General features: G+C 49.3%; 2 protein-coding genes and 1 pseudogene across 5 annotated transcripts in view; 1 reads left to right on the top strand and 2 right to left on the bottom strand.

Moving 5' to 3' along the window:
- Positions 1-2,061: 2,061 nt before the first annotated feature.
- On the bottom strand, positions 2,062-4,534 carry CUNH11orf86 (chromosome unknown C11orf86 homolog). Of its 2 annotated transcripts, none has more exons than XM_070427623.1 (2): positions 3,572-4,534; positions 2,062-2,969 (listed from the first exon to the last, which is right to left on the bottom strand). In XM_070427623.1, the coding sequence occupies exons 1-2, from the start codon at positions 3,839-3,841 to the stop codon at positions 2,871-2,873; spliced, it is 369 nt and encodes a 122-aa protein (XP_070283724.1). In that variant the 5' UTR covers positions 3,842-4,534; the 3' UTR covers positions 2,062-2,870. The 2 variants fall into 2 exon arrangements, with proteins under 2 accessions (XP_070283724.1, XP_070283725.1); XM_070427624.1 differs by having other exon boundaries at positions 2,062-2,966; positions 3,572-4,533.
- An 8,246-nt stretch (positions 4,535-12,780) lies between these two features.
- PC (pyruvate carboxylase) overlaps positions 12,781-27,702 on the top strand; it is a 64,194-nt gene continuing 49,272 nt past the window's right edge. The window contains exons 1-2 of one of the 3 annotated variants that reach the window (XM_070427615.1): positions 12,781-12,846; positions 17,284-17,319. The gene's annotated coding sequence lies outside the window, so the exon portion shown is untranslated. Of the gene's footprint in view, positions 12,847-14,000; positions 14,463-17,283; positions 17,320-27,702 lie in introns of those variants that run through there. The other 2 variants (XM_070427616.1, XM_070427619.1) reach the window with 2 other exon arrangements.
- LOC139018798 (ras-related protein Rab-9A-like) lies at positions 23,189-24,787 on the bottom strand (annotated as a pseudogene).

Genomic DNA, 27,702 nt, shown 5'->3' with positions numbered 1-27,702 from the left:
CACCCCCAAAGCCGGCAAGGCCAGGTTATCCTCTCTCAGACAGGGAAACTGAGGCCTCAAGGGTGTGAGTGTGGGGGTGGCAGTCACAGAGCCTGACCTGAGGCCCAGTGTCCTGTCCACCCGCTGAGAGTGACGTCTTTACATGCAGACAAAGCCAGGACACGCGGGGCCTGAAGAGGGCACCTGTGGGGAGGCCCGGGGTGGGGGAGGGGGATCATTCAGAGCAAATATGTCGGGAGCCTGAGCCAGGTCGCTCAGAACCACAGAAACAGGTTCTCAAGGGTCCGGAGGCCAGAAGTCTGACATCCAATGCTGGCAGGGCCGAGCTCCCTCTGGGGGTCCTAGCGGAGGATCCCTCCTGACTCTTGCAGCTTCTGGGGGCTGTCAGCAGTCCCTGGCTTCCTGGCCGTGGGGCCATATCCCTCCGACCTCTGGCTCCATCTTCGCATGGCCTTCTCTTCTCTTCCTTCGTGTGTCTCTGTGATAAGGTTGCTTGTCATGGGACTTAGGCCTCTCCCCTCCGAATCCAAGCTGATCTCCTCAACTCAAGAACCTTAAGATCTTTTTACCGAATAAGGTAAAGTTCACAGGTGCTGGGGATTAGGACATGGTCATACCTGTTTGGGGGCCACCTTTCAACCCACCTGCAGGGTGTCCTGGACCCCTTCCCATGGCAGCTGCAAAGCCTCTTAGGGCCTATGGGCCCAGGCGGCCCAGCACGCTATTTCCACTGCCTGCTACTGGTCAGAGCAGGGCACAGGGCACACCCAGATTCCAGGGGAGGGAAATTGCATCCCTGTCTCGATGGAAGGTGAAGACACATTGGGAGAGGCTGCCGAGGCCACGGAAGCAGCCTGTCAGAGTCTGCGTGTGTTTTGATGACAGGGCCCCGGATGTGCTCCAGGTGATGGGCTTGCTGATGAGGCCCGGGGAGAAGTGTTCTGCCTGAGGGGGAGCCCCCAGACCCAGGCCCTGCAGGCCCAGATCAGCCACCAACTCAGAGGGTGACTTCGGGCCAATCTCTCATTCTCTAAACCAGCGGTCGCCAACCGGTGGTCTGAAAGGTTGGCGCCCGCTGCTCTAATCAACCACATATTGAGGACTGACTAGGCCCCGAGAGGAGCACAGGGGTCCCAGTAAGCCAGGTCCCCGTGGAAATGTCTGTCCTGTGGATGACAAAAGCTCTTAGCCAGGCAAACTGCTCACAGAGCAGGGCACGTAGAAGGAGAGCAGCAGTGTCGGATGGAGACTCCTGGGGACAAATAGATCAGGATGAACCTCCAGGGCTGAGACCCGGAGGAAGATGAGAGCTCCTGCCCCATTCTGGGCCTCGGTTTCGTCCTCTGGGCATCCAGAGGGTTTGTCACAGCTGTGGACCCAGCGACCTTCCCTGGAGTCCTAGAGTTCCCCAGAGGCACTCAGCGGCTGCTGCAGGAAGGGGCTGGGCCGGGGACATCTAAAGTTGTGACTAATTGGGCCTGAAGCTTCCGGTCAGCTCCCAGAGTCCAGGTTCCAGGCCAGCATCCCAGTCTCTGATCCCAGTGGCAACCTGGGACCAAATTTCCCCAGGACCCCTCTTGCTCCTCAAAGGCCCTGCCAGGCCCTGGGCTCTGGAGAAATGGGGTACCTCCCCTCTGTCCGTTAGATCCTCAGGTCTCCCCACTACCCCAGAACAGACCCGTACCAGCTGCTCCCTCCCCTTTGAACTTGGGTCTGCTTGAACCAAAAGTTCCCCAGGGACCACCCACGAAGTGCCAGTGTCCCTCAAAGGGCTCGGGTGCTTTGGGGTTAGACACTCCCTCTGTGTGGTCCTGGGTGAGCCCTCACCCTCTTTGAGCCTCACAGGGCAGAGCACAAAGGCAAGGCGCTGGCGAGAGCCAGGTCTTCCAAAGTGGCTGGAGTCAGCACAGGGTGAGGCGGCAGCTCCTCTGGGGAGAAGTGGCAGGAAGACCAGCCTCCTAGGGATCTGGGTTGGGGCAGGGGTCCTGGGAAGCTCTGGGCCCGGCCTGACCCCACAGGAGCTGGAGAGGCCTAGAGGCGAGTTAGTCATCAGGCAAATCGTTTGCGTCACCTCAGCAACCTTTATTCCTGTGTTCAACCCCAGTGTTGGGAACTGGGTGGGGTGGGGCCAGAGATGCCAAAGATAACAATCTCTTCCCCCTCCCGGGGCCTCAGTTTCCCCCTCTGTCACAGGGGAGGGAAGGCTTCCCCTGCTTCCATCATCGGGATACTGTAAGGATCGAAGTGACAATATCCGGGCCTGAGCCTGTCAGCCACAGTGTGTGGGCACCGAGGACCACCCAGACCGGCTCCTAGCCCTCAGGGGGCTCAGAGGCTGTGAGGGAGGCCCATCCCCACCCCCGCCACTGCCATCAGCTGGCAGGAAGGAAGGGCAGGAGGGACATGGCCCAGTGACAGGGCAGTTTGTGGAGCCTCTCAGCCTTGGTTCTGGCTTCACCGAGCTCTGTCCTGAAGGTTTGCGACTGGTCTTGTGTGGGGACCAGGGGCGGCGACACCCCCACTTCTGGGCAGGCTTCTAAGGACCTCCTACATGTCACTGTTGGGAGGGGGGGCCTCTGTGACATTCTCCAGAGGGTAGAATCCACCAGGAAGGAACGGAGCTCCCTTCTTCTCAACCGTGTGGGTGTCTTCGCTGCCAGGGAGCCTTGGCCTAGAAGACCAAAGCGAAGGGCAGCACAGGGCCCTGAGCGATCAAGTGCCAGGGGCCTTGGGACCGAGTGAGGAAGGCCAGAGCTGTCCCTGTAGAGGAGGCCACTTCACCCACAGTCCAGCAGGGCCACGAAGAGGTGGGTCAGTAGATATAGTCGTCTCATCGAGTCCAGCAGGGGCCAGCGCGGCTTCCAGCATCCTTAGCTGGTGGTGCCCAGAGGGGGCTGCGGGGAGGCCGGCCTGCTCAGGGTCACGGCGGGGAAGCTGGCGACAAAGCTCTCCCACCGCCTCCTCACCTGCTGGAAGACAGAGGAGCAGGAAATCAGGATACAGGCCCCAGGGTGGAGTGGTGGGTTTCAGGTGTTGTTCCATCGACAGCCACAAGGTGGTGGTAGACCCCAGAGATAGAAGCACTGGGGACCCCCCCCCCCTTTCTTCCACAGGAGGAGGCAGGGGCCTCGAGAGCAGCTTCCACCAAGGGCAGCTGGATCCCCCCTTTTCCCGGGAACAGGGAACACAAGATATAACCCTGGGAAGTTGTATTGGCTGATCTCCTTGCATCCAGCAAAATCCACCCGTCCATCACACTGCCAGATTAATCATCTTAAAACAACTCTGACTATACCACGGGCTAAAACTTTCCGTGACTCCCCAGGGCCTACGGGATAAATTCCAAATGCTGTCAGGGCCTCTGAAATATGGTTCCTGGATACCTCTCTCTCCAGCCTCATCTCCAAAAGCTTTGTCTTCTTGGTTCTTGGCACCGTATGTTTCTCTACCTCTGAGCCTTTGCTGCCCTGGGTCCCTCTCCTCAGAGTCCCCACCCTCACAGTGTAACACTCATCCATCCATCCATCCATCCATCCATGCGCCCGCCCGCCCGCCCGCCCGCCCGTCAGACCTGTTGATATTGCTTCAGCCACCTCCGGCTGCCTCCTTGCTGAGCCTGGATCAGCTGCTCCGTGTCCCCCAGACCTCCAGGCCGCCGCTCCTGATCAAAGGAATCCAGTCCTTCTGGGCCTCGATCTGAGGGTCTGGACTTCTCACGACCCTCTCTGAGGCTCAGCGCCCGATGCAGTCGGCCTCCCCCGGGCTTCCCCCAAGGCTCCTGGAGCTTGCCATAGGAGGGCCGTGGACCTCGCAAGGACTGGCTGCGTCGCCCTGTCCCCATGGTTTGTACTCGCAGGACTGCTCCCGGCGCTCAGCAAGTCACTGGCCTCTGAGATGGCCTGGTGCCTCCACCCCGCTGATGGGAGCTCCCTTGGGGGCAAAGGTTGGTGCTGCTGAGGTGGCCATCATAAACCAAAGGGCAAGCCACAGGGGCCAAGCATCTCTGAGTCACCCTCCGCACTGTCACTCCACCTAGGGCAAAGGCTGATGCCTCTACCCCCAGGCCACCTTCCCTGACCACACCACCTCTGAAGAGCCTGGCCTCCCTCAACTCCTGCAGCCCCAACTGCCCAAACTTGTTCTGTGGACACTGGAAACAGATGGCTCAACAGCAAAACAGAGATGAGCTTTCAGAAACAGGACAGCTCCTGCCCTGGCCAGTGTGGCTCAGTCGGTTGAGCATTATCCCATGCACCAAAAGGTCACTGGTTCAATTCCCCGTCAGGGAACATGCCTGGGTTGTGGGCTCCATCCCCAATAGGGGGTGGCAGATGGATGTTTCTCTCTCCAAAAATCAATAAAAACATTAAAAACAGACCAAATAAAAGAAAAAAGAAATAGGACAGCTCCAACCTAGAATAGGCAAAACATAGAGACAGGTCATGGCATGGTGGTTGCCAGGGGCTGTGGGGAATGGGGAGATGTTTAGTGGCTATAGGGCCTCAGTTTGGCAGGATGAAAAAGTTCTGGCCCTGGCTGGTTTGGCTCAGCGGATAGAGTGTCAGCTTGTAGACTGAGGAGTCCCAGGTTTGATTCCAGTCAAGGGCACATGACCAGGTTGTGGGGCGTGCCGGAGGCAGCTGATTAATGATTCTCTCTCATCATTGATGTTTCTATCTCTCTCTTCCTCTCCCTTGCTCTCTGTTAAATTATTTTTAAAAAAAAGTTCTGGAGATTGGTTGCACAGTAGTGTGAATGTAACATTCTGAATTGTACATAAAAATAGCTGGGATGGTAAACTTTATGTTTTTCTATATTTTACCGCAATTAGAAATTTTATAAAAAGAAACAGGCCAGCTCTAGGCTGGGAGTCAGGAGTCTTGGACTTTTCCAGGCCTCGCTCTGTCCCTAATTCTCCAGCAGAGAACAGAGGTAAGAGCGCAGGTTCCGAGGAGCAGCTGCCTCTGGGGAAACAGCAGCTTCATCATTGCGGCTGTGCCACCTCGGGCACCTCCTCCCAGTTTTCTCACTTGTAACAGGGACAAGTAACTCAGGGAACTGTTGTGAGGATGTACAGATGTAGATGTGAACGAACACCATCTCCATCACTTTGTGTCCCTTCGGGCGGTGACCTTTGACCAACCACCATCCTTAGTAAGCATATCAAAACCTTCTGTGTTCCTTAAAACAGAATGTAAAGACTTTTGTTAGTAATGGCCAGGATGAATGTCAGCCTGGTGACAGTTGCACTGGGGCTGCTGCATTCGTTGTCCCTTTGTCTTGTCAACCAATAGTACCTGAGTTATATTATAAAACAGTACAGTAACAGGAGTCTTTATTGGAGAATAATTTGCATGGGAGTGTTTATCCTATATAATAAAAGCCTAATATGCTAAGTGTCTGGTCACCTGTTCAACCATTCAAAGCGTAATATGCTAATGATATGCTAAGGCCGCTCAACTGCTCGCTATGATGTGCACTGACCACCAGGGGGCAGACGCTCTGACTGGTAGGTTAGCTTGCTGCTGGGGTTCAGCTGATCGGAACTGAATGGGCCAGACACGCTCTGGAGCCCTCCTGCAGTCCCTCCTGGCTGGCCAACCTCCTGCGTCCCTCCCTGGCGCTAGTCGTGCACTGGTGAGGTCCCTCAGCCTGGCCTGCACTCTCTCGCAATCCAGGACCCCTCAGGGGATGTCAGAGAGCCGGTTTCAGCCAGATCCCACAGGCCAGGCTGAGGGATCCCACTGGTGCATGAATTCGTGCACCGGGCCTCTAATTGCAGAATAATTTGCATGCTGGGCCTTCTGTCTGCTCTACCCAATTGCCCTGAAAGTAAATTATCCCGTAAAAAATTTTGTTATATTCTATGGAATTGTTTGCTTCATCTTTCACTCTGAAGAGACCTTCTCCTCATGGTGGCCATTACACCTTTGTCCCACCATCAGACAGGAGATTAAATATGATAATGCTGCACCCACAGGAGCATAGAGGGCGCTCAGTAAAAGTGAGTTGGTGAGGCCCTGGCCAGGTAGCTCAGTTGGTTAGAGCGTCACCCCAACACACCAAGGTTTCAGGTTTGATCCCTGGTCAGGGCATATACAAGAATCAACCAATGAATGCATAAATAAATGGAATAACAAATTGATGTTTCTCTTCCTCTCCCTTCCTCCTTCTCTAAAATCAACAAATAAATTTTTTTTAAAAGTGAGTTGGGCTCAGTGATTGAGCATTGACCTATGAACCAGGAGGTCAGAGTTTGATTCCCGGTCAGGGCACCTGCCTGGGTTGCCGGCTTGATATCCAGTGTGGCGCGTGCAGGAGGCAGCCTATCAGTGATTCTCTCTCATCATTGATGTTTCTACCTCTTCCTCTCCCTTTCTCTCCCTGAAACCAATAAAAACATTAATTAAAAAATAGTAAGTTGGTGATATTTATTATCTCGGGCAAATCCCTTCCTCTCTCAGTCAGTCTTGTTATCTGTAAATGGGTTGTTGTGAAAAATAAAATAAAATCACGAATGGGGGTGTTTCCAAAAGGGAGACTATTAGTAGCTTTTCTTTCTCTCAAGTCAGGGGCAAGAGAAATGTGCTTGGGCCGCCCAGCAAATCCTCAGAATCATAGAATTTGAGGTCTGAAAGGTCCCTCGCACATCTGGTCCATACTTCTTTTTGCTTTAACTACTATTTTCTGAGCATTTTTATTGGTTCCTCCATGTATTTCATTTAAATCTCACAAAAGTCCTATGAGATGGGCATTGTTATCCCTCTTTTATAGATCAGGACACTGAGGCCCAGAGAGATCAGGCACCTGGCCAGAGAGTGTGCCCAGGAGGAGGCAGAGCTGGGACCCCTGCCTGGGTCAGCCTGGCTTTGGAGCCCAATGCTGCAACCACTCTGCCCTCCTGCCCGTGTTGGTGGCAGAGGCAGAACTTGAAGCCAGGGGGCCTGCCTCCTCTCTGTTTGGGCCGCTGTACAGGGCACCCCTGTCTGCGGCCGGGGAAGTGCTGGCTGCAACTCCTGCCTCATCTCAGACTTCTCCCTGGGTCTGGCCTTGCTCTTTTTCCTCTGTCTCACTCTCTAGGCCAGTGATGGCGAACCTTTTGAGCTCGGCGTGTCAGCATTTTGAAAAACCCTAACTGAACTCTGGTGCCGTGTCACATATAGAAATTTTTTGATATTTGCAACCATAGTAAAATAAAGACTTATATATATATATATTTTAATATATTTTATTGAATTACAGAGAGGAAGGGAGAGGGATAGAGAGTTAGAAACATCGATGAGAGAGAAACATCAATCAGCTGCCTCCTGCACACCCCCTACTGGGGATGTGCACGCAACCAAGGTACATGCCCTTGACTGGGATCAAACCCGGGACCCTTCAGTCCGCAGGCCGACGCTCTATCCATTGAGCCAAACCAGTTAGCGCAAAGACTTATATTTTTGATATTTATTTTATATATTTAAATGCCATTTAACAAAGAAAAATCAACCAAAAAAATGAGTTCGCCTGTCACCTCTGACACGCGTGTCATCGGTTCGCCATCACTGCTCTAGGCCGTCCTGGGATGAAAGGGCTCTTAACATCCACCAGGCTCAGTTCCCAGCCGGAAGAGCGAAGACGGAGCCAATGTGAAGAGGAGAATGGAGAAAGGGGACCTTGGCCTTCTGTCCGTCCTGTCCCAAAGGTGGGCTGAGATCCACACCCAGGCCTCTTCATTCCATCCCTGACCACGCCCCGAAAGGCCAACCCCCTTCCTGGTTAAAAAGCAACAAAACCATTACACAATCTCCAGTGCCCTCAGAGTCAAATCAAATCCCCACCGTCCCGAAGTCTGCCCAGGGAGGAGCTTGCTGACTCACACACTCCTACGAGCCTTGGGGTGAATCATGCTCTTGTGTCAGGCATGTAGCTGCTGAACACCCTCTTGCCAAGTGTGTGATTTTACGACAACTTCCCAAATCTCCGGAGGATAAGGAGAAATGTGTGTTTTCTTTTCCCCTCCGCCCTGCCTTTCTCACCTGGCAAGTTCTTACTCATCTTTCCAGACCCTGCAGCGTGACAGCTCCCCTGGGAGCCCGCCTGACCTTTCAGCTGGGGTCAGGGAGGCAGTTTCCTCCGCAGCCAACCAGATACGCGGAGTAGCAGCAACCACATACTGTGTGTCCCTTAGAGGCCAGGGCAACTCTCCTTCCTCTCTCTGTCCCCAGGGCAGGAGAGTAAATACTTGATCTTAAATATTGGAGACTATTACTTGTCCACGGCTGCATAATGAGTTACCCCACAATTCAGTGGCTTAAAGCAGCCTCCTGCACGCCTCCCATTGGGGACCAAGCCAGCAACCCAGGCATGTGCCCTTGGCCAGAATCGAACCGGGGACCCTCCAGTTTGCAGGCCGACACTCCATCCACAGAGCCAAACCAGCCAGGGCAGGAGCATTATTTTATATACTATTAAGAAAGAATATGGGGGGGTGGGGGGAGGGTTAGAGATCAATCAAAGGACTTGTATGCATGCATATAAGCATAACCAATGGGCACAGACAGTAGGGGGGGTGAGGGCCTGTGCTGGGGGCGGGTGTGGGCAGGGAGAAGTCAATGGTGGGGGGGGGGGGAAGGAGACATATGTAATACTTTCAACAATAAAGAATTTAAATAAATTAAATAATACCCATTGCCCACTTATCAGGAGATCATTTCAGGGGTTAAAATGCAGGGATGGGGGGATGTGTGCTTTGAAATTAATAAAACACACAGTATCCATTTCCTAAGGTGGTTCTGAGATTTACATGGCTGGTGCCATTGAAGGTTGCAGTGAGGCTTAGAGATACAGAAGGCAGCAAACGGGGCAGGCTGCCCAGATGCTCCTTCTTGTTAGTGAGCCATTGAAATTAATCCTCATCTACACACCACAGGCAAGATTTTGTTTCCTTTTTAATCTTTAGTATTTTATTTTATTTTAAAACTAGAAGCACGATGCACGAAATTCATGCAAGGGGTTCAGCCCTCACAGTCCCAGCTGCCTCACGGCCCCGTGGCCCCGCCCACTGGTCATTCTAGAAGGTTGTTCCACCATCTGGTCTAATTAGCATATTAGCTCTTTATTATATAGGATACATTTTTATTGATTTCAGAGAGGAAGGGAGAGGAGAGATAGAAACATCAATGATAAGAATCATTCATTGATCGGCTGCCTCCTGCATGCCCTCTACTGGGGATGGAGCCTGCAACTTGGTCATATGCCCTGATCAGGAATTGAACCATGACCTTCTAGTTCATAGGTTGATGCTCAATCACCGAGCCACACTGGCCAGACAAGATTTTGTTTCAATGATGCCAAGGAGTGAGGCCAAGGGGATCAGGTAGAATCTCCATCCCTGACAAAGGAGAAATTCTGATTACATGAAGGAAGGCACCTTAAAATAGATGCCAAGTGCTGAGGTTGCACAGAAGAGAATGGGAGACCACATCTGGTTTGGGGGTGGGGAGAATACAGGCAGGCTTCCTGGAGGAGGTGGTTTTGGAGTTCAGCCTCAAAAGCATGGAGGACTGGTGCAATAGAGATGGGGGTGGGATCCTGCGGGTGACTAGAGCCTGGGAACACACAGGGTTGTCCTTGGGCTGCAGAAGAACCTAGAAAGACAGACGCCCACTCTCCAGGGGTTCCAAAGCCAGGAAGAGGAATCTGACTGAACTTGGTAGGCAATGGGGATGGAGTGTGCCCTCTTCTCCAGGAGCCTTACCTTGTGATTGCATTTCACTCTCACACCACTCTGGAGCTTAGCCTCATTTTTTATTTTATTTTATTTTTAAAATATATTTTTATTGATTTCAGAGAAGAAGGGGGAGGGAGAGAGAGATAGAAACATCAATGATGAGAGAAAATCATTGATCGGCTGTCTCCTACTGGGGATCAAGCCTGCAACCCGGGCATGTGCCCTTGACAGGAATCAATCCTGGGGCCCTTTGGTCTGCGTCCGACGCTCTATCCATTTTTTGGATGAAATAACAGAAGCTCAGGGAGGTGAAGCAACTTGCCCAAGGACACAGTCAGTAGTGGGCCTTGAGTCCAGCCCCTCAGAGTCAGGCCAGCAAAAAGCCCTTAGCAAATGTGTTCCACCTGCCATGGCTCAGACCTGGGCCTCACACTGATCAGATAGAATTATAAGCCTAATGGTTAAGGTCACTAGAATTTTCCTTGAAGATATCACACCCAACAAGAAATGAAGTGAGGGGCTGTGCATAGATACATATTCAATTTAAAGCGGTGTATATTTCAACTGATAATTTATCTCTTTGCCTGAGCAACTCTTAAAATACAGTAAGAGAACCAGTTCTGAGCTAGACTCCTGGCCGGGTCTCCATAGACTGGTCTCGTCTTTCTGTCCCGCCTCAGCTTCCCCTGCATCCTCCTAGGAACACAAGCAAATTTCTCAAGCTTCTCAGATCTCAAAAATCAGTTGGGGCTTGTTAAACATAAATAAATGAGTAAAAAGATTCCTGGGCCCCACCCTTGACTTACTGGATTGGAATCCACAGGGGTTGGGAGTCCAGGAATCTGTTTTGTTTTAAAGAGCCCCAGAGGGTTTTCATCATCAGGGAAGTCTCGGTAATAACTTCTCTAGGCCTCTCAACACTGACCCACATTAGAACCATTCAAGGAGCTTCTAAGTAAGCAATGCAATGCGTATTTCTGAGGACCCCATTCCTCAAAATGGACTTGAGTGGTATTCTGCTGGTGATTCTAAGATCTGAGTTGGTGGTTAATAAAATGCATAAGAACCATGTGCTGGGGCTCGGGCATCTGTGCTTCCACTGGCACCCCGATCCAAGGAGATTCTGTCGCTAGTGGTACAGAAGCCCACACTGAGGCATGTTTTTTGTAGCCACATGAAACTTCCCACCCAGGCTTTGGCCAGGAGTTTTTTGTCTGGGATGGAATATCCCTTCTGGGGAACTCAACCTGGAGGTAGGAGAGCCTGGGTGGAGAGGTGTCTTGTTTCCTAATTTAATGTGAACTAGGTAATGTGTGTGCCTGAGCTAACTGCTCAAATTCCATACTGCCTTGGTTTCACAACAGTCCACTTTCTAGTTCTCAATTAGTTTCTTTGTTCAGATCTCCACCTGGTGGTGTTGACCAGGGAGTCACCTGAACCGGGGTGGAGCTACCTGCCCTCTGCTCCAGACCCAGGTGTTCACACAGACCAGCCAGGACTGAGCCAATGCATCACAGCCCCTGTAGCAATGGCCAGCCCTAGAGCAGGGCCTTGCCTTTCCCGAGTGACACAGGGGCCCACGTCATACACGTGCACAGCAGTGGAGAAAAAATGCAGGCAGGAAGTGTTGAAGTCACACACACTAGAAGATTAATAGGGACGAGAAAGTAACAGACTTAATGGCCAACATGTCCAAACGCTTTTATGAGGAAATTCAGTCCAGAGAGGTTGGGCACCTGCCCAAGGTCACACAGTTCTAACTCTTTCCTGCATAAAAGAAAGTTGTGAGGTAGAAAGAGTCCTTGGACTTGGACATGTAATAGAACGTTAGCATTATGACAAGATGTTAGGAACTGTGTCTTTTTCACTACTATGTCCCAGGCATAGCACCAAGCCCATAGTAAAAGGTGTTAGTTAATCAAATGAGTATGCGAATCTGGGGAATTGGGCTTTTAATTCATTTTCCGCTACTAAAATGGCTATGTGGGATTGTTCCAGGTTAGAGTTTAGCCAGATAGATGGAAGAGAAGTCTAGGAAATTGGAGAGACAAACACAGCAGACACAACATAGTCAGAGAAAAGAAAAAGAAAAAAGAAGAAAGAAAAGAAGGGAGGTGTATTATCTCTCCGTGCTCAATTAGCAATTTTTAGTTAACAAGATGTTCTCATAGTCCTTAATCCTCCCAACTGTCAGGAAGCAGGTCGGTTTTTTCTCCACGCCCTGATTACCATCTGAAGTACGGTATATTTTATTTGTTTACCGTCTGTGCTATCTCATTAGAAGGCATATATTTTGTTTTGGCCACTCCCCTATCTCCTGGTTGGCACAGAGCCCAGCTTATGACTTATGAAGCTTTCCGTTCAACCAAGCCTTCTGGGGCCCTCTAGGTCCTGAGCGGCCTCAACTTGCAGAGTAGGAAACTGGCTCAGAGAGGTGAGGTTGCTGGTCCAAGGTCACACAGAGACGGTCTTCTGCCTACCATCCCCACCCCTACAGTTGCTAAAGGACACAGTCCCGTAAACCCGTGCACCATCTCCTTCCTCCTGCCCTTCGCAAACCCGTTCCTCCGACCTCTTCTCCGTCCGCTGGCAGGTCTGTGCATCTAGCCCGGATCCTTGAGCTCCGGTGTGATCTGTTATGCTAGCGGCTTTGGGAGACACGTGCTACCCGGGTGAATGAATCGCACATCCCCACCCCCGCGGACAACCAATCACAGGTGTCCGAGACCGGCCACTTCCGCCTATGGCGGGCCGCGGCCGGGACGAGAGGCCCACGTGGGTCTCTGTAGATGAGGGAGTGGGCGGTGGTGTGCCAGGGACGGGCTCTTCCAGCCTCTCCACCAATCCAGGGACCCGCCGGGGACGCGAGGGGCGGGGCTGACGTGGGGCGCCAAGGCTTAAATGTGACGGGCAGGCGGGCGTAAGGAGGAGTTCTGAACGGGGGAGTGGTGAGTGACGGAGACCATTGTCCAATAACAGGAGGGGTTGGGCTGCTTGAGCCAATAGGAAGTCCCAAGGCGGGGCGTGGACCGCAGCAAGTTCGGTTGCGCGGAGACCGCAGCTGCTCCCTGTCACTGGAGCTAGCGTCTGTAGCGGCGGCGGCGACGACTTGCGGCGGCGGCGGCGAAGCGGTAAGTGTCCGTCGCGCTGCGCACCTTCCTCTTCCCGCGGCGGGTGGGAGCGGATGGGCGTGCTGCGGCGGCGCCGCAGGGGACGCTTATATAAGGGTCGTGCGCGCCAAGGCGGCGTGGGCTTCGCGAGTGACGGCTGGAGGAGACAGCTGCGGGCGGTGCGCGAGGCCAGTTGCGCCGCCCCTCCCCTCCCCCTCCCGTGGGGGACGGTCGGCATGGCTCCGTCCTCTCTCACACCCTCGCTCCCTCGTTCCGGGACCCCGTTGACCCCGGCCCGTCGCTCCGTGAGCATCCCTCCCTTGCGGGCACAGCCCGGCCTTGTCCATCCCGTGCCCCTGGCGACCGGCGGCGGCCTTATTCTGGCTTTCGGGCCCATTTTGCAGATGGAGAAACTGACGCCCGGAGCACGAAAATGCCTCGTGCTAGGTCCTTGAGGGAGGGTTCGAGCCCGAGTCTGTCTGCACGGGGAGCCCAGGTCTCCGCATCATGCTGGCAGTCGCTCGGTTCTGAGGGGTCTCGCTGGAGTCTCGCGTAGGGTCCGCCTCCTCGTTACCCGGTGGAGTATTCTCGGTCCCATTTAGTTTCAGGTGAAGAAGCTCGAGGAGCCCAGCAGCAGGGATTCGCCCGCGGCTGCTCGGTTAGGAGGTGGGGCTGGGCTCAGCCGCTACTTTCGCCGCTTTCGGCAGTTTACCGAGTGCACTCGCCCGGGAGGCGGCGAGGAGTTTTGGACGCAGAAGCCTGGCTTTCGGGACCTGCCACGAAGGTCCCTCCCGGAATGACCTGCTCTGTGCACCTTGAGTCGTTTCATCTCGGGGGGAGCTCGTTTCTCATCTCACCAACGCTGGGGTGAGGCCGGGTCCTAGGGCCCTGGCAGCTTTGAACTTAAATGCCTGGTGGCCTGTTCATTCTGTGAGAAAGTGTGCCGGGGCGTCTGATGCCCATTCTGCAGCTGGGAAAACCGAGTCTCAAAGGAGGTGTCCGGACTGTAGTAGGCAGATCATAACCGGAGCTACCGAGTCTACTCGGAAGGCTTTGCCTTTTCTGGTGCTCCCTTACCCGCGGCTGCCATCAGCCCTGGCCTCCCCGCGTCACCCTTCCCCTGCCTGTGACGCCAGTCCTCATGCTGGGAGTGCATGTGCTCAGCATTTCTGCGAACCCCGAGATACAGCGGTTCTGTCTGCTTGCTCTCCATCTTAACTCTTGAGTTCTGACTCGCCTTCTTTCGCACACCTACCGTGTTCCGATCTCTAGACTGGGCGCCGAGAGAAGACGTGAGAGATGAAATAGATCCTTGTCCTAGAAATGCTGACAAACTGATTGAGGGAGAGGAAAAGAAATGGAACTTTTAGCAGCAAGTCGGTGTGTTTGTACAGAGCCCATGCGGGGGAGGTATGGCCCCTGGGAGGGCGTGGAAGAGGAAGAGGTCCACAAATCAGGCCAAACCGCATACTGAGGCCAGGGAGGGGAGAAGTGGACTGGCTGGGGGCTGGACAGGGATGGAGTGGGGAAAGCTCTGTGGATGGGCTGAGTCGTGAGCTTCTTTTGATTCCACTGCAGCCGGCAGTGAAGAAGCAGTGATTGGATGTGAGGAGCCAAGTTTTCATTATGGGGGAGAGGTGAGTTTTAAGCGACTAGAAACTGCAAGAGCAGTGGTTCTCAACCTTGGCTGCACATTAGAATCACCTGGGAATCTTTTTAAAATGCTGATTTCTGGGCCCCATCCTCCGGAAATTCTGTTTCTTTGTTATGGGGGGATGGGGCCACAACATTAGTAACAAAGAAACAGAATTTCCGGAGGATGGGGCCCAGAAATCAGGATTTTAAAAAGATTCCCAGGTGATTCTAATGTGCAGCCAAGGTTGAGAACCACTGTGCAAGAGGAAGGCTGAGGAAGGTGGGGGGCGGGGGGATGGGGGAGCAGGAGCACTTCTCAGTTGGGTGTGAGACGTCTGCTTGGCCACTGAAGAGGCCTCTACAGGAGGTGTGACAGGTGAGGGCACTTGCGAAGGTGCTGGTAAGGCAGACGTGAGGCTGGGTCCAAAGGCGCCAGGGCGCTTGGTTAGGCTCTGAGGGCCCAGCTGGAGGCCTGAGCAACAGGTTGTATCTGTCTGTGTTCTTTCTAGGAAACCACTTGTGAGCAGGCACCCTGTGCTTCTTAGTGCCTGCCCTGCCCTGAGGAAGGAGCTTTGCTCACTGAGGTTGTTCAATATTGATTTGTTGAATTAGGCTGTCATTCAGAGTTTCACAGTTTACCACTAAGACCCCTCTGTGCCTTATCTCTCTCTCCTGGAGCCGGCTCCAGCTTCATTGACCCTGTCTGTGCCGGGTCTCACCTTGAGGATCACCTACCCCTCGGGGAGGCTGGTCCTGGTAGCTGTAGCCTGGGTGGGTCCCCCTGCCTTGGACGTGCCAGTACAGGCCACTTGCCCTTTTGTCCTCCTCCTTGCTTTCTCTTGTCTCACTTCCAGGAGCCTAGTCCCGGGTCCTGTGCTAGGTAGACCCAGCCTGTCCGGATCTGTCTAGCGCTCTTCCACATGAGCTGGGCGCCGTCCCCAGGTAAACGTTTCCCTAGAGGATTAGTGTGGGTCCTCTCTCTGGCTGCCTCCCAGTAGCATCTTCCTCTCTTCTGAACAGCCCCCTGCTCCCTATACCCAGCAAGCATGCTGTTTGTCATCCGTAGACATCCTTTCAGCTGTGGGGCATTGCGCCTGCTCCCTCCGAAACCTCACCTGGGCCTGACTGACCATCCCTTCACCTCTTTGTCTTAGCTGCCTCTAGTCTCAGCCGTGAATTCTTTGCTGAACTTCGAAAGGAGGAGGGCCTGATGGTGGGAGATGGGAAATGACACAAAGCCCTTTCCTTTTACCTATTGAGTGAGAAGATATGATCCCACCTATTGGGCTTTTTCTTCCCTTTGACCTAACAGGTATCCTCTTCTGTCTGCCTCAGTCCTCATGTGAGGCCCCCAAACTTGCTTCTTAGTGTTTGTCCCTCCTCTGCTCTTGTCCCTGGTGCCCTTGTTCTCTGCAGGACTTTTCCTCTTACCTTATCCTATCAGAATTATTCTGCAGGCTTTCCTACATTAAGCCTTGCCAAATCTATTCCGTTGGACATGGCTCCTCTCTTTTAATAATAATGATATGTAATGATTTATTATTCACAAAAGCCAACCTTTTATTATGTGGTGGCAGGGATCTTGCTAATTCCCTTACATGTCTTTTTGGATTGACACAACAATCCTATAACAGAGGTACTGTTAGCTCCTCATTTAAAGGCGAGGAGCTATGGGTAGACTAAATCCCTCAGAACCTACACAGCTAGGAGACTGTGTGGCTGGGGTCCCTCCCAGGCCATCAGGTGGAGTCCCTACATGGGTCCCTCTCTACCTACTCTTTGGCATTTTGGGAGCAGAGCCTGTGTCCTCTGACATGATGCCTATGGAAGGTATAAGCCCAATAAATATTTTATTGAATCGAGTACCCCAGACTTTCATTTTCAGCCTTGATTTTTTTTTTTTTTTTTTACAGAGAGGAAGGGAGAGGGATAGAGAGTTAGAAACATCGATGAGAGAGAAACATTGATCAGCTGCCCCCTGCACACCCCCTACTGGGTATATGCCCACAATCAAGGTACATGCCCTTGACCCGAATTGAACCTGGGACCCTTGAGTCCACAGGCTGACACTCTATCCACTGAGCCAAACCGGTTAGGGTTCCATTTTGTTCTTGATTTTCCAGTGACTAGAGCTGAGTGACAGGTGTGGCCTGTGAACTCCCCAACGTGGTCACATCCCACCAATGGGGGCTGAGGAAATAGTCAGGGAAATAGGAGACCTATCAGCTCTCGGTCCATAAAACAAAAATTAATGTCAAGTGCATAGGGAGATAGGAAGTGGGCTTGGAGAATCTAATCTGGAGGAGCGCTCAGCTCTGAAGGACTGGAGACAGCTCTGCGGAGAAAGTAGGCCTGGGGCAGAATGGAATTGGACAGGAAGAAAAAGTACTTCAGATAAAACAAAGTTTCTAGAACTTCTTGTTCTTGTGCAGTGAGTGCCAGAAAAGGGTTTTACTTAAATGCTTCTTACTAAGCACATTGGCTAAGGTCTGTGTTCTCCAGCAGGCGTGGTGCCAGGGCTGCGCTGTGTGACCAGGAATCCTGTGAGATGAGTGTTGTGACTATTCCCATTTCACAGATGAGGAAACAGGCTTTGAGTGGTTACAGGAGTGAGTGGCAGAGCAGCAATGGTGGAGCCCAGGTGTTGGATAGCAGAGCTGGGGTGCTTTTCTGGTGCCCCCCCCCCCCCCCACACACACCCACTCTCCTTGATGGAAGCAAAGTAACAGTCCTCTGGGTTCTGAATCTCTGTTCTTGCTACTCCTAGGTGCTCTTGGAAGTGCTGCAGAAATGAGGGTAACACTTCTCTTTCTTTTACTTTAGATTGCGCCTGCCTCTTTGAGCTGACAAGACCCGAGGGTAAGTCCTGTGCCTGAATCCAGGTCATGGGGTGGGTGGGTCTCCTTCAGGAGCAGCTATCCAGGTTAGCAGTCCAGGCACATCAGCTGTCAAGTGCGATACATAATAATGGCCAAGCTCTGATTTTTGGAAAATATAAGCAGTCCTTGTCTGTTCCCAGTCTTTCTTGGTTTTTACTGGAAAATGACATCTGGGTCCCTCGCTGGCCCCAGTTGGCAACTGGTCAGCCTCAGCAGGAAGCCCGACTTCTAGAAGGGCGTGACTTGGGACACTGGTCATGGGGAGGGTGGTGAGGCTCCTCAGGACCCGAGGAAGCATCTTAGGGTCGGGCAGTCTCTGCGCAGACCCCTTAGAGTCAGCATGGAAAGCAGGTGCTGGTGGTGAGGGCCTCTGTCAGCTGGCTGTGAAAACACTGGGCACGCGTTCACACTGACCTCAGTCTTTGCCGTCACAGTGACGGGGTAAGGGTGGACTTGTCCCTTCTTTCTCTCGGGGAGTGCTCAGGCAGCATTGCCCTGTGTGACCGCCTGCTTTCCAGGTTTCTCCTCACATAGCTTCCCCCGATGCACGGAGCCGGGTGCATCTCCTCTGCTGCAAACCAGGGCCCTCTGGCCGGGGCCCACCTGACGATCCAGTTCTGTCTCCTGTGCTGGCCCCAGGGAACATTCCAGCCAGCTCTCCGACTAGCATCGCCCCACCTCCACCCTGCTGCCCGCTGCCCTGGGGACTTTGTTGCTCAAGGACAACTCTCCCCAGAGTCGAGTTCAGGGCTCAGGGTGAAGATTTCTTTGGGGAATTTTTCTTGGGTTTCTACCCAGAGTAGCTATTTTCCTCAGGAGACACTTCCTGACCCAGGAGTTGTTCTCCTTTCTGAGATGTCCCCGCAGCTCTCTCTTGGGCCAGCAGCAGCCTCAATTGAGTTTGCCCTATTCTCTCTGCTTATCTCATCCTCCTGTTCTCCATTGGGTGAAGGTCTCTAACCACCGATCTTATGGAGCTGAGAAACAGGGATCCGGATCCGGAGAAGGCTGATTAGCAGAATTCAGTATTGGGATCCCTACCCCCTTGTGTGTCTTCCACCAAATCCATCAGTAGAAAGGGAAAATTGGTGGCGAGAAGGGCTGCCTTCTCCCAGGTCACCTAACTTGTTAAAGTTTGTTTGGTCTTCAGGCTCTAAGTCCCTGCTGAGTCTTGGAGTTTTGCTTAGTTACCACACTAAGACCCTCTGGTGGAAGGTTCTGCTCTGCCCTCCTCCTTTGCTATATCTCCTTGGTGATTCTGAATGTGGGCTTTTTTTTTTTAAATCCTTACCTAAGGAGTGAGGATATTTTTTCCATTGATTCTCAGAGAGTGGAAGGGAGAGGGCAGGGAGAGAGAAAAGAGAGAAACATCGATGTGAAAGAGAAACTTTGATTGATTGCTTCTTGCACACTTACCCTGACAGGGAGTGGGGATTGAACTTGCAACCCAGGTTCATGCTCTTGACTGGGGATCAAACCTGTGGATCCTCCGGTGCACAGGCTGACACTCTAACCCAGCCGTGGGCAAACTACGGCCCGCGGGCCGGATCCGGCCTGTTTGAAATGAATAAAACTAAAAAAAAAAAAAGACCGTACCCTTTTATGTAATGATGTTTAATTTGAATTTATATTAGTTCACACAAGCACTCCATCCATGCTTTTGTTCCGGCCCTCTGGTCCAGTTTAAGAACCCATTGTGGCCCTTGAGTCAAAAAGTTTGCCCACCCCTGCTCTAACCACTAAGCCATGGGGGCCAGGGTGGGCTTTTTTGGGACGGTAGAGCTTATTTTTTTAAATATTATGCGAGAAGGTATAACCCAGGTCATCCCAGCATCCTGTCATTGCTGTTGTCCCTTACTCCTTATCTTTCTTACAGGCCAGAGAAGGGGGTAGGTAGGGAGTAGGGAATTCAAAGCTGCTCTTAAGTACATTTCCATCAGCTGTGTGTGAAATGGGGCCAGTCTCCATGTGTAGCAGCTCCTCTCCTGATGACATCCATCCCTGGCTGAAACCTCTGGGAAAATTCCGTGATCTGGCTCTGCTGAGTCATGCTTAGTCTCTGAGAATATGTCATCTTTTGTATGTCTGTCATTGGCCAGCTCAGGGTCTGGAAAGGCTGCAGTTACTACGGAGTGCTATCATGCTGCTAATCTCTTATATTTGTCCACCACTGTATGCTTCTCCAAGTGCTTTTGCTAACTGATGTGCTGTTTATCAATATTAAATTTTATTAATATTATTAAATCATCCTATATAATAAAACCCTAATATGCAAATTGACTGAACGGGGGAACGACCAGTCGCTATGACGTGCACTGCCCACCAGGGGGCAGACACTCGACACAGGGAGGTGACTGGCGAAAGTGATTGGGGGGCCAGGCCAGCCAGTGAGTGCCCCGCCGGTTGCCTCCAGTCGCCTCCTGCAAACCAGCAGTCGGACATCCCCCGAGGGCACAGACCAGGCTGAGGGACCCCTCCTCCCCCCCCCCCCCCTGCACAAATTTCATGCACCGGGCCTCTAGTTCATAATAAATGTATTACTTATTCTGGAAAACATTCCTTTCTTATGATGAGGAAACAGATTCAGAGAGATTGACTTGATGAATTTCAGGTGAGTGACATGTTTGGGCAGGGTTTTTTTTTGTCACCACACCCCATCCCTACCCCTGGGTTTTTGTGTAATGCAAAGATTATTCAGAAGTTTCTTTGGATGAAAAAAAAAATTGGTTTTCAATTTGTTGAAGTTGAAATCTAGTTCTTAATGGCTAGTCTTCTAAGTTTTGCTTCTAAGTGTAATCTACAATCTTTCTGTTCCATTTATGATTTTAGAAAATTTTAATAATCACTTTGAAGGGCCCTTTTGAATAATACTGGATTTCATTTGCAAACTTAACTCATTTGAAAAATTTACATTGAATTTCTAAATTACATTCAACTCCCTTTAATTATTTTAATACTTCCAATTGTCTGATTAACAGACATTCCTAATACTTAAATAATTCCTGTAAATCTAATAAATTAAGCTGGCTCTTAAATTTTCTTAAACATTCCTATATTCCTGTTTTATTTAAAAAAATTTTTAAAGTATATTTTTATTGATTTCAGAGAGGAAGGGAGAGGGAGAGAGAGAGAGAAATATCAATGATGAGAGAGAATCATTGATCAGCTGCTTCCTGCACACCCCCTACTGGGGATCGGGCCCACAACCTGGGCATATGCCCTTGACTGGAATCAAACCCAGGACCCTTCAGTCTGCAGGCCAACGCTCTATCCACTGAGCCAAACCAGCTAGGACTACAATATATAAGTTTTGATGTATATGTATGCACTCGTGAAACCTTAACTATGAAACCATAATTAAGACAGAACACATCCTTCATCTCCAAGTTTCCTTGTGCCCCTTTTTGCAATCCTTTCCTCCCATCTCTCTCCGCTTCCCCCATTCCCAAGTAACCATGGAACTGCTTTCTGTTACTACAGATTAGTTTGCATTTTCTGGTTTACATATGTGGGATCATATAATATGTACCCTTTTTGTCTGGTTTCTATTACGCAGCATCATTTTGAGATTTTTGGGGGGGCATATATCAGTACTTCTTTCCTTTTTGTTGTTGGGTAGTAGTCCATTATGTGGCTACCCCATAGTTTGTTTATTCATTCATTCACCTATTAGTCATTTCAGTTGTTTCCGGTTTTGGTGATTGTAATTAAAACTGCTATGAATGTTTGTGTACAAGTCTTTGTATGGACATATATTTCTTTTTCTCTTGGGCAAATGTGTGTGAGTGGAGTGACTGGATAATATGGCAGGTGTATGTTTAACTTAAACTGCCCAGCTGTTTCCATAGTGGTTGTACCATTTTGCATTCCCACCAGCAGTGTAGGAGAGTTCCAGTCCCTCCAAATCCTTACCAGCACTGGACATGGTCAGTCTTTTTAATTTTAGCCATTCTAAAAGGTGTGTAGTGGTGTCTCATGGTTTCAATTTGAATTTCTCTGGTGATTAATGATATTGAGCTTCTTTTCATGTGCGTATTTGTCATCTGCCAATACTGATTTTAAACTTAGTAACATTCCTACTTAAAATCACAAATCTAAACCAATTACTTAGTGCCCTGGTCAGTGTGGCTCAGTTGGTTTTGTGTCATTCCATGCACCGAAAGATTGCCTGTTTGATTTCTAGTCAGGGCACATGCCTGGGTTGTGGCTCAATCCCCGGTTAGTGGAGGTAGCTGATCGATGTTTCGTTCTTACATCGATGTTTCTCTCTCTCTCTCCTTTCTCTCTACAAAATCAGTAAAAAAACACACCCCATCTTTCTTAAAAAACATATAAACCAATTAGTGACATATTTTAATTGGAATCTTGAGAGTGACTTGTTACTCTGTATAGTCCAAATTACAGTGAACATTATCTTCTATATATAAAAGCCTAAGCAACCAACAACCGGTAGACTGGTTGCTATGATGTGCACTGACCACCAGGGGGCAGACACTCAATGCAGGAGCTTCCCCCTGGTGGTCAGTGCGCTCCCACAGTGGGAGCACTTCTCAGCTAACCGACCTGTCCTGGCAGTCTACCAGCCCAGCAGCAGCCACTCACTTCCTTAGTAGTCCTGCAGGCCCAATCTCTGGAGAATGGGCCAGGCACCGACGGACTGGTGCCACTGGCACGATCCTAACAGTGCTGTGGGCCTCTTGGAAGTCAGCCTCAGGCACCACCGCTGCTTCCCCTCCCTAGACACTCTGCAGGGGCATGCAGTGCAGGAGGCAGCTGATCAGTGATTCTCTGTCATCATTGATGTTTCTGTCTCTCTCTCCCTCTCCCTTCCTCTCTAAAAGCAATTAAATAAATAGTTAAAGGAATAGACACATCTTAAAAACAAAAACAAAAACAAGTATGAGACAAGAATGGTACATGCACAGGAAAAGAAGCAATCAGTAGAAACTATCCCCAGACATGGGACTTTATAGACAAAACTTTTTAAATCAACTATTTTAGAAGGTGACTAAAGAACTAAAGGAAAGTATGAGAACAGTGCCTTATCAAATAGAGATGATTAATAAGTGATAGAAATTTTTAAAAAAGGAATCAAGAAATTCTGGAGTTGTAAAGTACAATACCTGAAATGAAAAAGTCACTAGAGGGGCTCAATATCAGAGTTGAACTGGCAGAAGAAAGAATCAGCAAACTTGTTGATAGGTGAGTTGAGATTATCCGGTCTGAAGAACAGAAAGAAAAAAGAAAAAAAGAAAATGAACAGAACCTCAGGTCCTGTAGAACACCATCAAGTCTATCAACAGATACATAATGGGAGTCTTAGAAAGAGAAGATAGAAAGGAGCAGAACAAATAAATATTTGAAAAACTGTGCCCAAAACAAACCCCAAATTTGATGAAAAACAATAAATTTATGCACCCAAGAAGCTCAGTGAACTCCAAGTGGAATAAACTCAAAGAGAGCTACACCTAGCCCTATCATAATAAAAAAAAGAATCTTGAAAGCAAGAGATAAGCAACACATTACATACAAGGGATCTTTGATGAGATTAAAAGCTCATTTGTCCTTGGGAACATGGATGCCAGAAGGCAGTGGGATGAAACTAGATGCCGAGTGAAACCTTCAACTGCATTTGACCTCTGAGCCTTAGATAGCTCAGATCTCTCACATCTTCAGAAATAACATATCAATTTAGTTCCTAAAAAACAATTACTCAGGTTTCTTCTTTCTTTTGCATTTGATTTTAATCTTTAATATCCAACATTTTTGTTTTAGGAAAATTTCCCCTTGAAACAGGAATAGAATACTAATTACATTAAAATACACATATATAAAAAGTAGTCCTGTATTTTCCCAGGAAAAGAACAATAATTTCTAGAATACTCAAGTGTTTTGTTTTAATCATAATTAAAGTCTTGGTCATCTCATTATCTCTGTAACTTACATATTTAAATTAAATATTAGATACTCGTTAACAATTTATAAATGTAAGGTGCCATTATTGAGTAAATAGATTCTTCTGTGAGTGAATGTGTCCCTTCTCCCTCCCACTTATGAAGCAGCAATATGGTTAGTTTAATTTTATGAGTAGAACATCTATTGCTGCAAACGCTAGTTCTCCTCTCTCCCCTGTGTTTTTTCGTAAGTGTGAGTTGTTCAGGCAGCTCGGGCAACCTCTCTAGCAATCAACAGCAAGAGGAGCTAGGCTTGGGCTTTCAGTGCAGACTTGACGGTGTCTGTCTGAATCAAGTGATCTCACCTATCCTCAGGAGCAAGCACTCTTTGAACTGCTTCCTCAAATGCTGCTGTGATGTTCGTGGCATCTTTTGCACATTTTTTCAGAGTTAGGGTAGTTGCCGTTGTCCCTGCACCAGGCTTGGGTTTCTTCTGCAGACACCTGCTGTTCACTTATGTCAATCTTGTTACCCAAAATGACAAAAGGAAAGCTTTCGGGCTCTTTTTACATCTGCATAATATATGAATTCTTTCTTCCAGTTACTCAAGTTCTGGAAACTTTGAGAATCATCGACACTAAAAGTGAGCAGGCAACAGTCAGAACCTCTGTAAAAGGGCGTCCTCAGGCTTCTGAATCTCTCTTGACCGGCTGTGTCCCAAATCTGCGTGGTAACAAACTGTCCATCTACCTCCAAATCTTTACTTAAAAATTTCACACCTATTATATGGAAGAGCTGAGTATCAAACTTATTAGTCACATATCTGTTCATTAGAGAACTCTTCCCAACTCCACCATCTCCAAGGAGAATTATTTGAAAAAGTGATGATTTTCCTGCCATTATTAATCTCAAGATCTTTGACTTTAGAACCTTTTCAAGCATCATCATTATCTCTCAGACTCTGGGAAGATTCACTCAGATGTGGACAACAGGGGGAAAGTGATTCACCACTGTGCAGGTTCATCATAGGAGTTCAGGTTGTTTCCCGCGGCCACACCGAGGACATCGGAGAGTTCTGTCCGGGGCAATGAGGAAAGCGAGAGGGTCGGAGACCCAGCAGGCTGGACGCGGTGGTGAAGGTGCTGCCCGAGTCCAACTCTCAAGCCTCTTTTATACTTGAGCTGCAGGAAGTCTGTCTTGTACCAAGTTCTTCTCAAGTATTTCTAGAACTATGGAAGGCTTATGATATGTTCTACCAAGGCTGGAACATAGTATGGGCTCAAAAAAAATTTTTCTAGATGAACGAACTCTACCTGGGTTGTTTATATCCAACTGTCCGCCCACTTTTTCCTGCATGTCACCTAGTTCTCCCTGTCTCAGGGCTCTAGCCTCTCTCTCAGACCATTTTGCCTGAAACATACAAATAGGCCTGTCTCATAACTTCTCAAAACACAGCTTTTAAATTTTTTAGAGAGAGAAAGAGAAACATGTTGTTCCATTTATTTATGCAATCATTGCTTAATTCTTTTGTATGTGCCCTGACCAGGGATTATATCCACAACCTTGGTACATCAGGTTGATGCTGTAACCAACTGAGCTACCCGGCCAGGGTTCAAAATACAACTTTAAAAAATATTACCTGATATTTCATAACATTTTACTGAATACTTGGGGATAGCAGAATGGAATTACAATACAGAAAAAGAAAGTTTTGGCTCCAAAGGTGAATTCAAACTTTACCATGTCAGTGTAAGAAGCATACAGACCAGTAGAGAATTTTGATGAGTTTACTAGTGTCCTGGTGCATGGATTCATGCACATTGACAGGAAATTAATTAAAAGAAATATTTTAATATTACTATTTGCGTCATGATAATGAAAAGAAAATAGTATTCTACTAAGTCTCCTATCTACTTACTCCAGGACTTCTATGAGGATCAAATGAGATGAGGCCTGGGAAAATGCTTCACAAACATTTGATTAAACTAAAATCTTTGCACCTGGCTATAAAGCAAGTCGTGTTCCTGGGCCAAAGAAACTCCAAGGGGGCTATTGGCTAGGGAGAGGAAGCCAGGCGTTGCTATGTGATGTCATTACCTAGCACCCATAGCCACCGTTTCCCCGCTGGGCTGGGCTGTGGGGTGCATTTTGTGCCGTGGGGTCTTGGCAGCGTTGGCTGTGATTTGGTGGGGTATTGCTCCAGGGTGGTGGCGGGGCCTGTGTCCCACTTGGGGGAAGCTGAGTGTTAGTTTGTCTGCGCCAGGTCCGTGGTGCCGTTTATTTTTAAATGGTCAGTGTGTGTCATGGCAGCTCCTGCGTTGAGCTTCTGCCCCCTGGTGGTCAGTGCACGTCATAGCTACTGGTCAGATGGACGGACACTTAGCCTTTTATATATATAGATTTGAGCCAAGCTCATGACGTATGCCAGGGAGCGAGAGCTCAAGTGCCCCAGAGAATAAGTTTTGTAGCTGCTTTTATGCATTTGAAAGTTAGGAAGGAGCTAAGGAAGATTACATGGAAATGGGAGAAAGCAAGATGGAAACTGGATTGTAGGATAGTTAACAAGATTATGTGCTCCCTTGTGGGTGGTTATACCTTCAAGGGATCTGAAAAAGAATTACTCTGGCATTTCAAAAGTGTGTTAACCTAGATGCACAAGAACAATGGGCCGGGCTTGCTTAAGGCAAAGATAAACCTTTTACTAAAGAAATTATAGGCCTGGAGCATGACGACCCACTATACCTGCCCAGTGAGGAATTTATGATCAAATCACTGTGTGAGGTGACTTTCACTGGTCTTGGCACTTTTACTACCGAACCCCTTTTTCTTCGTATGTGGATAGCACTTTATAGTTTTATCATTTTAGCCGACAGTTCTTACTGTCAATGGTTAAGGTCATGGGTTTGGTGTTTATGGATGATGGAGCAGAGGTTCTAATGGGTTCAATGACTCACCCAGCTCTACCAGTAAGAGGCAATCCGATTCCTGGCCTCGGGTTCTTCCACAGGATATTAGTGTGATGTCTCAGGGTCACTGTCACAGGGCTGAAAAGACCGATCTGAAGCTCTCTCCCACTTAAGTTCATCTCTTCATGGTCATTTGCAGCTTCTATAACTGGAGCCATTTATTGTCACCTGCACTGTGCCTGTCATCCCTGCTGTGTGGCCCGAGGCCATTTCTGTAGGCCGTGTAGGTTTGCCTCAGCCTTTCTGGATTTTGACTGTCCCATTCCAATTGGTTGCAAAACAGCCATTTGTGTTTTTGCTGACCTGGGCCATCTTTTTATCCCTTTTTACTTCTGATATTCTTAAGAGGCAATTTCAATATTTGGCAGAATAAACTCCCCATGATCTAATTCTGAGTTTTCAACTGACTGAATGGTTTAAGAAGGGCAAAAGTTATGACTGTGCAGTATTCCAAGAAATTGTTCCTTTCTCAAGCATTTACTGTGTATTTGTGGATACAGCTCTTTCCTGGATGCTGTAATAAATGAAATAGAGAATAGAAAAAACAAAATAAAATCAATAAAACCAGAAGTTGATTCTTTGAAAAGATCAACAAAATTGGCAAACCTTTAGCTAAATGGACTAAGAGAAAAAGAGAGACGATTCAAATTACTTAAATCAGAAAAGTGGGAACATTACTGATTCTATAGAAATAAAAAGGTTATGAGACAACTGTGCACAATTATACACTCTCTTTCCCCTCCTTTGCCCACCTCCAGCCAGCCCCAAGACAATTTTGAAAAAGAACAAAACTGGAGACTCACACCTTCTGATTTCAAAACCTACTACAGCCCTAACCGGTTTGGCTCAGTGGATAGAGCGTCAGCCTGCAGACTCAAGGGTCCCAGGTTCGATTCCAGTCAAGGGCATGTACCTTGGTTGCGGGCACATACCCAGTAGGGAATGTGCAGGAGGCAGCTGGTCGATGTTTCTCTCTCATCGATGTTTCTAACTCTCTATCCCTCTCCCTTCCTCTATGTAAAAAATCAATAAAATATATTAAAACAAAAAAAAAACCAAACCTACTACAAAACTACAGTCATGCCCTGCTGGCGTGGCTTAGTGATTGAGCATTGACCTTTAAACCAGGAGAATACGGTTGGATTCCCGGTGGGGTGGGGTGGGGCATGTGCCCCGGTTTCAGGCTTGATCCCCAGTTGGGGGCATATAGGCAGCCAGTTGGTGATACTTTCTCCTCATTGATGTTTCTCTTTCTCCCTCTCCCTTTCTCTTGAAATCAATAACAATCTCTCTCTATATAAAAGGCTAAGTGACTGACTGTACGTCCATCCGACCACCTGTCCAACCAGCTGGTACATATGACGTGCACTGGCAACTTAAAAATAAATGTTGCCGTGGCTGGTTTGGCTCAGTGGATGGAGCGTCGGCCTTCGGACTGAGGGGTCCCAGGTTCGATTCTGGTCAAGGGCATGTACCTTGGTTGCGAGCACATCCCCGGTGGGA

This window comes from Myotis yumanensis, unplaced genomic scaffold (assembly GCF_028538775.1).
Source record: "Myotis yumanensis isolate MYYU_CA2020_CCGP unplaced genomic scaffold, mMyoYum1.0.hap1 SCAF_10, whole genome shotgun sequence".
Taxonomy (NCBI): Eukaryota; Metazoa; Chordata; class Mammalia; order Chiroptera; family Vespertilionidae; genus Myotis; species Myotis yumanensis.
Note: the sequence above shows the minus strand (reverse complement) of the source record. Positions and strands in the feature narration are given on the sequence as shown.